This window comes from Fundulus heteroclitus, chromosome 2, assembly GCF_011125445.2.
Source record: "Fundulus heteroclitus isolate FHET01 chromosome 2, MU-UCD_Fhet_4.1, whole genome shotgun sequence".
Taxonomy (NCBI): domain Eukaryota; kingdom Metazoa; phylum Chordata; class Actinopteri; order Cyprinodontiformes; family Fundulidae; genus Fundulus; species Fundulus heteroclitus.
This window is the reverse complement of record NC_046362.1, coordinates 27,687,918-27,701,091: the sequence shown is the minus strand read 5'-3', so window position 1 is coordinate 27,701,091 and position 13,174 is coordinate 27,687,918. Positions and strand designations below refer to the sequence as shown.

Sequence of the window (13,174 nt, the reverse complement as noted above, 5' to 3'; positions counted from 1 at the left end):
TATCAATCGATAATCGTATATCGGTGATAGAAAAAAAAGATCAATAAAAAGTTCAATAGAATAACAGTTTTCCTTCCTTTTGCATTCTAGCCATGTAGGTTAATACTACATTTGTCGCATCCTCCCAACCAATCACAAAAGCACACCCAGGAACCAAGCTCCGCCTCCTTCAAAGAGTTCAGAGAGCATACATTCTTTTTTTTCTCTTTTTTTTTTAAAAAACTTGCAGTTTTGGTAAAAAGTTGGTTAAATAAAGGGTTGAGTTTGAATTCGGTGTTTGTGTGTTCTGTATATAAAATAGGTCGCTAAGCAACAGCATGAAATGGCCAAAGCTGCACTTAAAATATACGTTTTGAATTTGTTGATAAGTATCAATTTCGATCAGTTTGATTTCTATTTTATCGATATGCTGTTTTTCTATATCGTCCAGCCCTATGCTAAATTAAAGTGAATATGGAGCTGCATAATGTGCCAAATTGCATTTGTCATCACAATATCAACACGAGCAATAGCAAAGGACCGCTTGGAAACAATACATGCTGGACCACTATGCATTCACTTCCTGTGCATATACCATCTTTGGTCAGTTGAATGGAGTTGTACCGCTGTTGATGCTCACACTAAATATAGATATTAGTTAATGGGATGCTAGAACTTGCAGGTAGTGTGAGTGGTATCATAACAACAGGAAAAATAAGATCTAGGTAGGTTAGTCGCAACCAATATCGTCAGATTACTCCAAATTGCAAATATACTCGAGTTTAAACTGGGTTCTTACCTCTGGAGCTGGTAGCCATGTCTGCCACCTTCTGAAAGGCATCTAAGAAGGCCACAGCTGCCAGAATAGTGGTCCTGTAAACACAACGGCACGTGTTAACTGCACTCCGATTGCACCCAGAGTCTGTAAACATTGCCGAAGAGTTCTCACCACTGAGGTTTACTGTTCACAGGTACAACGTCTCACCTGAGTTGAGAATGCAGCTTTGTGGCCTTGGCACTGAAATCTTCCCACACAGGGTAGGAGGTCTGGTGAGAGAGGAAAAGAAAAAGGGACAAGTTTTAGCAATATCTGAGCAAGGACATTAGGGTGCAAAAGCACACTCTGCTAAAACACACAATAAGTCTGTGTCGAGATTTTATGAAAACACAATGTTCCACCATAGGAGGAAGTCTGGAGCAGCTTGATAAAACGTTCACTTAAGAAGGAACAAAATATTAGATTTAAATCCACAAAAGGTTGCAAAAGGTCAAAGAGAACGTGGCTTTTTACTGCAGAGTTTGAAACAAAATGAAATATAACATGAATTGTCCGGGTTATTTTAAAAATATAAAAAATCTATAGGTAATCTCATGTGTTAAGTTCACACCGAAGCTCTTCATATCGCATTCTGTGCACAGGTAGCGCAGACTTGTCTTTGAAAAAAATCTGGATTAAATTTACCGCTGGATAATCACGCTCTGCCTTGAGCTATAAATGCAGAAGCCAAACATAAAACACACTCAGGGCTAGATCCCATTAAACCAAGAGCTTGGGCCCTGGAGTGAAGAGAGGGAAGGCATAACCTCTGTGTGCCTCTTTGATGGAGATGAGCCAAAAAAGAAAAAGAAAAAAAAAAAAAAACAGGGGGTTACACGTTCTGACTATATATAGCCAAGATGCAATCTGGGAAGTGTCTCACTCCTCATCGCTTCTGGTGTAACCCCCATTCTGGCAATGACTGAGGTTAACTCCTTTCTTGGATAAAGCATTTCCCTACGACAGTGATTTAGGAGCCATCTTAAAAAAAAAAAGAAAAACAAAAAAAAAGAACTTTGTTTTGAGCCTCCCAGTCTTGCTGTTCATGCTCAGCTTCAACAGGTGCCTAATTAGTTTTGAAGGTTTGTCGCTCCCTGGGGCAGGAGGTACGCACCGCCAAGACCGCTGAGGAACCGGGGTTAAAGAAGCGGGAAAAGACATGCACAGCATCCAAGAGGGCATGCGTGGGTTTTTTTTTTTTTTTTCTTCCATCCACACCCAACCGGCTTCAGGGAGGTGGATGGAAAGGTGTATGTATAATAAAGAGAAAGACGCTCCGCCTCCCTCGTCATTCACTGAAGGGTGAGGTGAAAAGCATTATCCTTGGTCCTCAAGGACAAAAGCTTTCACTCTGGAACATGCAGAGGCTTGAAATCAAAATGTGCCACTCACATCTGATCGAATTGCTGAGCTAATTCAGATGAGTCACTGCTGTCGTCACTTCACCCTTTCGCCGACTGTTCCATCACCTCCCACTCCTCTTTTATTCCTGGTCCCTTTAGCTTCGTCAGACTCTTGAATAACCAACAAGCTTGTATCAAAACGTTAAAAAGGGATAGTTCAGGATTTTTGACGTTCGGTTCTGTAGAGGGGTTTTAAGGCAGTAAATCCGTGTCAATTCTGATTTAGCCCAGTTATAGTTGATTCAATTTTAAAACATCTTAGATTAAGAAACCAGGAGTCCCTTTGGCCCTTTTGCAATTTTAAAGAAACACACCTTATGTCATATGACACACGTGTCATATTTTTCCTTGGACTGAACTAGTTATATTTGTAGCACTCGACTATCGAATAACTTTTGTGATTGGAAACAACTTAATTTGGATTACCTTTTGTTAAAGGAATCAAATCCTATCCAGCTATTATCTATACCCGCTTATCCATGCAGGGTCACGGGGGGCTGATGCCTATCTCCCGCCGTCATCGTGCAAGAGGCGGGGTACACCTTGAGCAGTTTGCCAGTTCATCACAGGGCAACACAGAGACACACAGGAAGGCATACCTAAGGGCTATTAAGGCCCTTTTTTTAAATTTTCTTAAACGATTTAGAAACATATGTGTCCACGTGAGAGAATGCAGCACCACTGAAAACGCTGTAGTAGGTATGCCGGGCCTATTGGTGGCGCTGTCACATTGGCAAAGAAACATGCAAAAAACATCGGGCAAGTGCAGAAACTCGTGTCGTAAACAAAACACCGTGATGGGGGGGGGGCTCAGATGTACACACAGAAAAACAAAACAAGCCTTTGGAAATTCATCCCCTCGGGGACGCGGTTTACCAGTTAACCAGTTAACCTAACAGTCATGTTGGACGGAGACGTTTCTGGAGGAAGCTGAACAGAACATGCAAACTCAATAGAGAAAGAGTCAAGGCCAGAGTTCAAACCCAGAACTTTCTTGTTGCAAGGCAACAGCGCTACCAACTGCATCACTGTGCTGGCCAGCTTCTAAGCCCACAATGCCTGGCCTTGTAATTGACCATACATTATATCATTAAACTTAAAAACATTACATTTATTTAGCATTGATTTCAGGGTGGCCTGCTTACAGGGAACATTTCAGTTTATTGTTAGCAGGCCATCCTGTTTTTTGTATTATCATTTAACCCCTTCTTACCTTTAGTTCAAACCCTTGAACTTAAAGCACGTACACAAGTTTCTTTTTCATTGAATTTCAGGAGTTGTTGAGAAGATGGTGATAAAAACGCTCAAGTCCCCATCTGTAATTTGTTAAATTGCACATTATTATCTAAAAGTTTTGTGTTACATCGTGTGTAATTCCAAGCCCCGCTGTGGCCCGTGGAATCTTTTAAAATATGAAAGATTAGGTTCCCTGGCCATTCTAAATAACTAACTGAACATACACCATATTTAGCCGCATTTTCTTACAGACTATGGGTAGAAGTTAGCAAATTACTTTAAATTGTTCATTATCAAAGCAGGTATGATACGTCCCCCCGGTTGTATGAACGGATGCATTGTCAGTATGAATCATCCGGCAGTAGGTGGCACCATTTCCAAAGTTGAGCACGAAAACAACCAAAATAGCCAACAGATAAAATGACCAACCATTTTTACAAGTTATAATTGCACCAAATGCATTGCAAAATTGCTGTCATAGTTTTACTTATCCTGTATGAATTTCTACGTGGTCATCAAACTCACAAGTTTACACCTGCTTTAGCTCAACCTTTAGCAGCCCAACATTCTTCATTGTGAACGACGATCGAGCATAGAGTGTCCTTACTTGCACGATGCCTGTGCAGTTCACTTTGGTTTCAGATAACCTTACAGCAGGGGTCACCACCCTTTTAGAAACCGCAAGCTACTCCATTGATGTTGTGTCATGCGAAGGGCTACCAGTACTGATTTTTTGAACTAGAAGAGTCAGAGTTCACCATGTTGGTGACCCCTGCCTTACAGGGATAGCAGTTAATATCCGACCTTTATTGGAAAACTCTCTTCGCTTCTTTATATAGTGCAAACGCAGATTGGTTATTTCTGGAGGCTGAAGCTAACAGTTAGTCCAAGAGGTGTGAAGACCAGCGTAAGAAAATGCCAGTGCGGTTTGTGTGAATACTATTGTATCAACCTTTAAACTAGCATTAGCATTAAAGAGTCCTCCATTACTTTTATATTGTGTGATGCAAGACTTTGGGTATCTGGTACAAAAAAAAAAAAAAAAAAGCAACTGTGACAGAGTTGGAGACAAGCTACAAATGGTTGAATTAAAAACTCAAGATACTGGTAAAATTTTGTCTTGAGTCTTTCTCGTGAACCCATGAATGTGTATCAACTCTTTTCATGAGCTGGATGTATTGTTAGACCCTTGATTATTTGCCTAGAAGTTGATAAATATTTAAATAGTAGGTCAACGGCCGTGCACTATTACCAACTTAAGTGAATTTATACGAGATGAAGCAACCAAGAAAATTATCTGCTGCAGGTTAGATATTAAGCGTTATCATTTACGTTTGTGAAGTTCAGGACACAAGTTATCTGAGTTTGCATGCAAATAAGGATATTCTATGGCCCGTCATGGCTCACAATCCAGAACGCTGTGCTGCTAATAGTGAAGCTAAAGTTGGCCGTGCAGCCTTCCACTGCCCAGCAGAGCGGTAGCAATGAGGTCAGACCTTTTCCTCAGACACCGGACATCGATACTCTGCTGACTAAGGGCTTCAGCCTCATTCATCTGTGCTGCTTATCAATACACAGACTGCCGCTATTTGAAGGCTAGCGCCTCTGGTCCTGGCTTAAGCACGACACAAAAGAGAAATGTATGAAACTGAATCAGGGCTGCCAATAGCTGAGAGGTGATTTTACCTGACCCTGACGAATGGGGGGTGGGGGGGGGGGGGCTGGAAATAGCCTGTCCCAGTGGTAGGAAGGTCCCTCGAGCCTCAGATCAATAACAAATCTTTGAGGCAGAACGCACGACCTGATGATTCATTCGTTTTCAGAGCTTTGCAAGCACCATGTGGGTCCAAGACAATAAGAAGGCAGGGAGCTGCCTGCAGGCCTGATGGATATGTTCACACTTTCCATCTGTTGTCATGAACAACAACAGACCACCCTGGTACAACTTCCTTGACCGCCCTCTCCCCCTCCCCCCCCCAATGCACAAACACACACACACTTGGTTTAAAAGTAAGTTGTGCTTATGACGGCATAACAAATCATCTTTAAAAAGGCCGAAAAGTTATAACAAATTATCGGTTAGATGACTGAAGCCACACGCACAGATTAGATCCTAAGCAACATATTGTGAAAAAAGTGATTTACCGGCACAAGACCAAACATCAGGAAACACAATCAATAACCTCTCATGCCTGTTTCTGCTCAAGAGGCTGTGGTGATGAAAATGTTGTTTCCTTTCAGCGCATCCTCCACTGATTAGGATAAAGAGGGAGCAATTGTCCGGGGTCAAATGTCACACCATCACCTCTCTATTGTGATAAAGGATCACCATGTAAACATCTGCCTTAGTTTTATTATTCCGGAGTATGTAAGAACTGTCCGGATATGCGTTATGACCACTGGAGCAAACCCCATTTCTTTTACATTGGGTATAAGTATGATGCTTCCATCTTAGTCGTTTCTGTTTGGTAAATAGGATGGCACGCCGGCTGGACTGTTGTGGCAACCACTTGCCTGACGGACCTGCTGCACATTATGCAAATAACACAAAGGGAAACGCGCTTCATCCCACAGCCTGTCCTACAGCGGCGTTTCATGTGGGATGTGGGGGAGGACCCGGTGAAACAGACAAAGGCAGTAAAAAAATATATATATATATATATATATACACTATGCCGTCTGCTCAGCCACCGTGCAGCCACAAAGGTCAGATCAATACCCCTGTCTAATTGAATATCTGCGCGTTACCTTCATGTCGTTCACGATGGCCTGGAATAATCCACCGAGCGCTCCACACTCCTTCTCCACAGACTCCATGGTGTCCAAAACAAACAAACAAACAAAAAAAAAGCTAGTGAAGAGAGTAGAAACTGTGCGCAGATCCCAGTGTTCAGCTTTGTTCACTCATTAACGCTTGTTTTGACCATCCGGGGATGCGAAGTCGCGCCGCCAGCAGCCTGCGGAGCGCAAGAACAAAAAGAAACGTGCGGCTCGGGGCCACCGGCTGCTTCTCGGGTCGCTCCGCCGCTTCTCTCTCTCTCTCTCCGTTCGTTGGCTCCGGGGAAGGATGGAGCTGTCTCGTTTGGAACTAAAGCCGCTGGAGAACGTGCAGGGCACAGGCACGGTGGCTCCTCATGTTGAGCGCAAATAACGCAGCTAGGGCGCAGTCGCGGGGGTAGAGGGCAGGAGTAGGGGCCAGCACACGACGGGAGACGGGAATCGGTCGGAGAGGGGGGGACGCGGAGACGCGCTCTGTTGTTAGTGGCAGAGCAGATGTCTCGGAGATGGAGTCTCCCGTAATACGATCCATGGGAATGGAAAAGGGGCCGGTCATTTTTTTTTTTTTTTTCTGTGGATGAGGAGGAGGGGACAGGGAGGGACACCCCCCACACACACGCACACGCCCTCCTTTCACCCCTTGCAAACAAAAGTAAAACCCTGTTCTCCTAGGAAACGTTTTCCGGACATGCAAAGCCAGGATTTCCTTGGTTTTATGTGCGTATTCAAGCACGCGTCTGATAATACTCCGCTGCGCCTCACTATTCTTTCACCTGTTCAAGGAAACTGTAGCATGTTCCTTTGTCACCTTAGTACGCGTCGAGCACCTGCATATTTACACCAAAAGACGGGATTTGATGAATTTCAAATATGCCAGATATTTTATCAAGAACATTATTAAACACCATAAATATCACCTTATAATTGAAGATCCCAGAAATTGCCGGTTGAAAGTTATTATTTTTGTGCGTTTATTTCACATCAAGGGCGTTTAGTGATGTAACACTCCTGAGGGGAGCCAGCCAGGCATCTCTCAGCTCAGCACAATGCTCATTTTCTTATGATTTAAATGTTTGGCCGGGTTGTTGTTCTTCTAGGGTCTGACAAGCTGAAAACACAATTCCTTTTCTAGTTTGAATAGGAAATAAAGTAGTATTTGTATATGACAAAAAAGAGCTAACATTTCCCTCCTTCTATCCTTCGTACCCACACGAGACTCTCCAGCTCATCCTGAGGGATTATTCCAAGGTTTTCACTTTTCAAAAGTGTATACACCCCTGTCCAAAGACCCGGTTTGTGAGAAGTAATACACTTAGATCCTAATAAATACTTTGCACACGTTTCCACATATGTAAAAAAACAAAAATACAGCCTTTACAATTCAGCTTTGAAAGCTGAATAAAAATATATATGTAAAAGGTGCAATATCCTGGTGGACTAGGTGTGCACATCCTTCAAATATTACTTGATTTAATTTTAAGACAAAGTTTTCTTTAGTCCATACCTCCCATCTGTCCTTGCAGCAAACTATATAAAAATCACAAACGCTATTGTTGTATCTGTCATGAGTGGTGAGGTTTGTTCACTTTACATGTGTAGAAATGTTAATGACGAAGAAAAAACAATAAACCTAGCGATAAGCACAAGGAAATCGGGATGTGGAACACAGGGAGAACACTTGTATGGAACAGGCCTAAAGTGGGTAGACAAACAGGAGAAACCAGCAGCGAACAATGAAAATTAAGATAAGAATTCCTTTACTGTCCCGCAATGAGGAAATTCAGTTTTGACAGTGGCAAACAAACAGTTACACACAATTATTGGAAATGAAAAAAGATAAAAATAAAAGTAAATACCAGAGTAAATTTTGCACATTGAAAAAAAAAAACTACACAATAATAGAATATGCAATAGTGCAGCAGCATCCCTAGCCAAGGCGTGCGCAAGTTTCCTTTTGCATCTGGGAACAGTGCAAACAATTGATGGTCGATTAAGAACCTGTGCAACGATTAGCATGATGTAATGGTGATACATACTGAGATAGGGGTGGAGAAAAGACAAGCAAACGAGAGAGTAATGACAGGAGATGTTGAGCAGCTTTGTCAGGCAAGGGAGTTGAACGAGGGAGACTAATTAACACAGAACGAGCTGAGACACCAACATGAAGACCAATGCTGTAAATGTTGATAAACGAATAAGAAAAACTGAAAACGCTGTAGTAGGTCTGCCAGGCCCATTGGTGGTGCTGTGAGGCTACCACAGAAACATGCAAAAACAAAAAATGCCGGGCATGCACAGACAACTCATGCGAATTAAAAGCGGCAGATGAAAACATGCGGAGGATCAGACACTAACATCTACCCATGTTCAACGTAATCTTTACGTGGCTTGGCACGGGAAACGCTGTGTAGAGAGGGCTCGTTAGAAAGGAATAAGTCGAGGATGCTACCAACAGCCATAACTAAGCCAATTTTTGCCTTAGTATGAACACAACACCAGTTTCTGCCATCTTTGTTGTTATTTGTGAGAGCGAGGCGTACAAAGAGGGATGAAGGTACAACATCATCGTTTCAGAAAACATGCAACTCGCATGTACATATGGAAAGACAGCATTTTGAGATTTATTTACTCTGGTACTCGTTTTCAAAAATTGTCGTTTTTTGACAGAAAACCCTTGCAGATACACCTAATCTTGTTTCCATGTGGACGGGTCCAAGAAACTGTCACACGAGGTAAACAGAGATGAACACTAAAAGCAACAAACACAAAAAAAAACTACTAAGAAACTGAACACAAAGCACATACTAATAACGAAACACCTAAAGAGCTGGACTTACAACTGTATCTCAGCGGGTAGAGTAGATGTCTTGCAATTGGAAGGTTGTGGGTTCAAGCCCAGCTTCCCCCTGTCACATGATGTACCCTTGTGCAAGTCACTTTACCCCTAGTTGCCTACCTCTCAGTGTATAAATGTGTCAGTGAGTGCGACTGTGCCTATAGTGCTTTGAGACGTCAGTATGACTAGAAAAGTGCTATATGAATTCAGTCCATTTAACAACAAAATGATTAAAAAACAAACTCAAGGTCATGATAGTCTATGTGTGTACTATCACAGTCACAAATGACTGTTTAGCTGCAACATTTGGGAGGATATAATTTTTTCGGGGTTACGCTTTTAAACTCTACATACCCATCATATGATCGGTCTCTTGGATGGACTTATGCGTTCCCTAATGCCTGCAACCGATTTATATTTTTTGTAGGTCAAATGCTGAAGCTCATGGAGCAAGGTGGGGCTGTTGTGTTAAGGTAAACAAAGATAAATAGCAGGAAAGTGTGGGATAATTAGCATCGGTATCGTTAATATAATTTTCAGTATAGAGTATTGTAGCTAACATAACTAAATAGTTTCATCTGAAGATATACTTAGAGAATATGGGGCCTCAGACACAAAAAAAGGACATTTTTGATAGTAATGCCAAAGGAGTTTAAAATCGACTATGAGAGGACAATTAAAGCTTTGGAATGAAAACGTCTGCTGTCAACAGAAGAGGACTGTGAATAAGGCATTTCCTCACCATGGGATAGATTTGTGGAGCTTTTGCAAGGTAGAGTGGGCAAAGTTTATGAAGTCAAGATGAACACTGAAATGATATTAAAAAGGTGCTTCAACAATTCCATTCCATTAAAATGAAAGATAAAAAAATTAAATAAAAAAAGACGAATTTAGTATTTCACCATAAGCTCCTATTTGAGCAAGAGTTAGAGGCAACATGAGTGCTGCGTTCTATATTTTAATGACAGCCTCACTGTTCTTTTACGACGCGGCCATAAGGTCACCATGCAGCGTTCCCCATGAACATCCTGTCTACTCTGTGCATCTGCCACACACACTTTCCCCTCTCATCCGTCAGTTTTATTTTTAAAGCACAAAGAAGATGTGGGCCGCATCTCGGTCACACCAAAAGCTGCAGCTAAACGTCAACAGACTCTCTCTCCAAAGACTGTACTCTTTAATCAAACACTCTTAATTCAAACGCATGTTCTTAGTCTGTTATTTTTCTGTCTCCCTTATCACATTATCCTTTCGCTCCCATGGGTCAGGTCACCAAAGTTTATTTACAAAGCAATTACATGATCAGTAATGATATCCTTTATTCTTCCTAAACAGTAGGGAAACACTGCCTCTGCTCTGGGTATTCATACAGTAACCAGATACTCTGCTTCCTGTCATAGAATTTATAAATGACAGGAAAGCAACAAAACACTGAATACTGTGGAAGCAAAAAATAATCTAAGAATAACCCCAAAAAGGAAAACAGAATCATGCTGTCATTTTATTAACTTGTGAAAACTCGATTTAGCCACCATGTCTGGTTTGGTAACTCTTGCCCACGTGGACAGACATGAGGTAGAGGCTGGGACTGCAGCCCAGTCTCCCTCTGCTCTCACCACAGGGCTAACTGGCATCTCTGAGAAAGAAGCCATAAAAACAGAAAATATCCACACACAGATGCTGACATTCCTCACCACCACCATAATCCCCCCCCCTCTCTCTCTCTCTCTCTTGGAAAAAAAAGGAGGGGGGGGGTCTGTTCGGTTTTTTCCTCCACCACTGATGTCTCTGCAAGAAATTCTTTTCTTAATTCAGGATGGGTTTTAGTTAGGAAAATATGCAAAGGTTTCTGTTTCGCCTACCCGTCCCCCCACCCCCCCAGTGAGACTGAACAACTGAAAGCAATCATCAGCCCTAAACACATCAAGCTGGGCAGACCTACAAGATGTTGGAGGGTTATATAACTGTCTGTGAGGTTTTAGCTTTGGGGTACGTTTTCATCCAACATAACACGCTAACATTTTTCAGCCTTCTTCAACACTTTGTCTTCCACCTCAGTCAGGCATGGGGTCAAATACAGTTAAAGCATTTTGGATTTGTTCTGATTTATATCTTTTGACACCTTAGAACTACAAACTTCAAAGTACTTTTTAGGATATTATAGAAACAGAGAAGGTGGGATTTTTGGGGAATGGAAGGAATACTGTTGCATAGTTTTTACAATTTACAATCTGAATGTCTGTTAAAAATCTCTTTCAAATCTTGTCAGATTTAGTCAAAGAAAACAGTCCCCACTATCGTGGTTGGTAAGAACGGGGGAAAGGAGTTAGGATTCAGTGCTGGTGGAAAGGTAATGGGCCAGGGTCGGAGAGAACAAAGACGAGTTCTTCTAAGGTTTTTTCCTTAAGTGAACAACCACTGATCTCTATTATACACTGGATTGCTGATTTTGAAAACACTGAAGTCACTGGCCGCCATCTTGCTCCTCCCTTCTCTCACAGAACCCCACAGGATTTGGTTGCAACAACAAGCAGTTTTCTGGCTGTGTGAAAACTTTTCATAGGTAATTCTACAGTCAGTGGATATACTAACACTATCAACTACTAGGAAATTAGGTGCTGAAATATTTTACATGTTATTCATATTAAATATGTATATATATGTTTTTGTATATTGTTATTTATGTATATATATATATTATATAAAAACATGCAAAATATTTCAGCACATGACTTTCTCAGTACTTAATAGTTTTAGTACATAACATAACAGTATATGGCATTTGACATTTTAAAAGTTTTAAGCCCCCCCTGAACATGAGAAAATCATCGTTATTCGATGCTGTAGCGCACATATTCCCTAGTTACTGGAGGAAAATAGGGAGTACCAATATGGCGGCTGGTAGCTTCACAGCGACTCGTTCTAACAGCAGGCTATTAGCACTCCAGTGTATAATAGAGATCAGTGTGAGCAACAAGCTGGAGTGCGGACAGGCAGGAAGGAAGGAGACTGGGGATGCCACAAAGCTGCAACGGCAGCACGCAAATCTTTCTTTGCAGCCAATCTGAAGGAAAGTTGAGCTCATCAAAAAAGCCAGAAACACAGGACTAAAATAGTCCTGAGATGAAGATCATGAAGTCAAAACAAACAAAAAAAACAAAAAAAAATCACACAAAACACCTCTTACGCTTGAGAACTGTCTGGAAACACCATCATAGATAATCATCCAGCAAAGAGTGATGATCCTGCAGCTGCATTTAAGCGCCAGTCAGCCTGATCAGGAGATTTGCTCCAGTTGTGCAGCAACCAGAGCTGACGGGACTCTCCAGCAAAGATCTTCTCTGAAACAGGAACTCACTCATACAAGGAACCAAACACACCAGAATCCTAACACCCACAGCAAAATGCTGCCACCACCATGTTTCACCGTTTGGTTTGTGCATTCCAGTTGATGTGGGGCGCTTTCTCCTCACATAGCGGTTTGCATGCTTGGCAGAGAGCTAAATTTTGGACTCAGCGCGCCTTATTCAGCATTGTTGTGTCTCTTACATGGATTGTGTCCAATTTAACTGGACTTCAGATGATGCTTTTTATGAAAGACTTTCTCATTGCTAATTTTCCATGAGGACCAAAATTGTGGATTGCACAGTTAATTGTTGTCCTGTCCACGGATTGTCCTACCTGAGTTGTGCATCTCTGCAGTTCTTCCAGAGTTACAGAGGGCTTCTTTTCTGTTTCCCCTCAATACGTGGGTCCTGTGATATAACATGACCTCTAACATCTTGGCCACATCTTACTCAGAATTAACCAAGAATCATTATCGTACATGGTTATTTGACTTTTAGCGAGGTATAACATAAATAAAGCGGTGGCTTACCTATAAAAATACTGCCAAAGTTATCGTTGATGTCTATTACCACTCAACCAAACATATATCGGTAAATTCAAGTATCTCAGACTGTTAAAATGTAAAAAAAAACTGAGTTTGAACCTTGTGGTGAGCTCACATGTGGGGCTTCATACATAATATGCAGAAGGTTCTGGTTTCCTGTAAAAAAAAAGGACAAACCTCAGTCATGCTGAGCATGTGGACTGACAGGAGAGAAGTGGATTATCCAATGCTGG

General features: G+C 41.8%; 1 protein-coding gene across 4 annotated transcripts in view; it reads right to left on the bottom strand.

Moving 5' to 3' along the window:
• Positions 1-6,764, bottom strand: part of mtss1la (MTSS I-BAR domain containing 2a) — a 43,441-nt gene extending 36,677 nt beyond the window's left edge. For all 4 annotated transcript variants that reach the window (XM_012860334.3, XM_012860348.3, XM_012860353.3 and 1 more), the window contains exons 1-3: positions 6,184-6,764; positions 965-1,026; positions 779-852 (exon numbers count right to left, since the gene is read on the bottom strand). In XM_012860334.3, the coding sequence (XP_012715788.2) occupies positions 779-852; positions 965-1,026; positions 6,184-6,252 (205 nt within the window). In that variant the 5' untranslated portion in view covers positions 6,253-6,764. The remainder of the gene's footprint in view (positions 1-778; positions 853-964; positions 1,027-6,183) is intronic.
• Between the last annotated feature and the right edge of the window lie 6,410 nt (positions 6,765-13,174).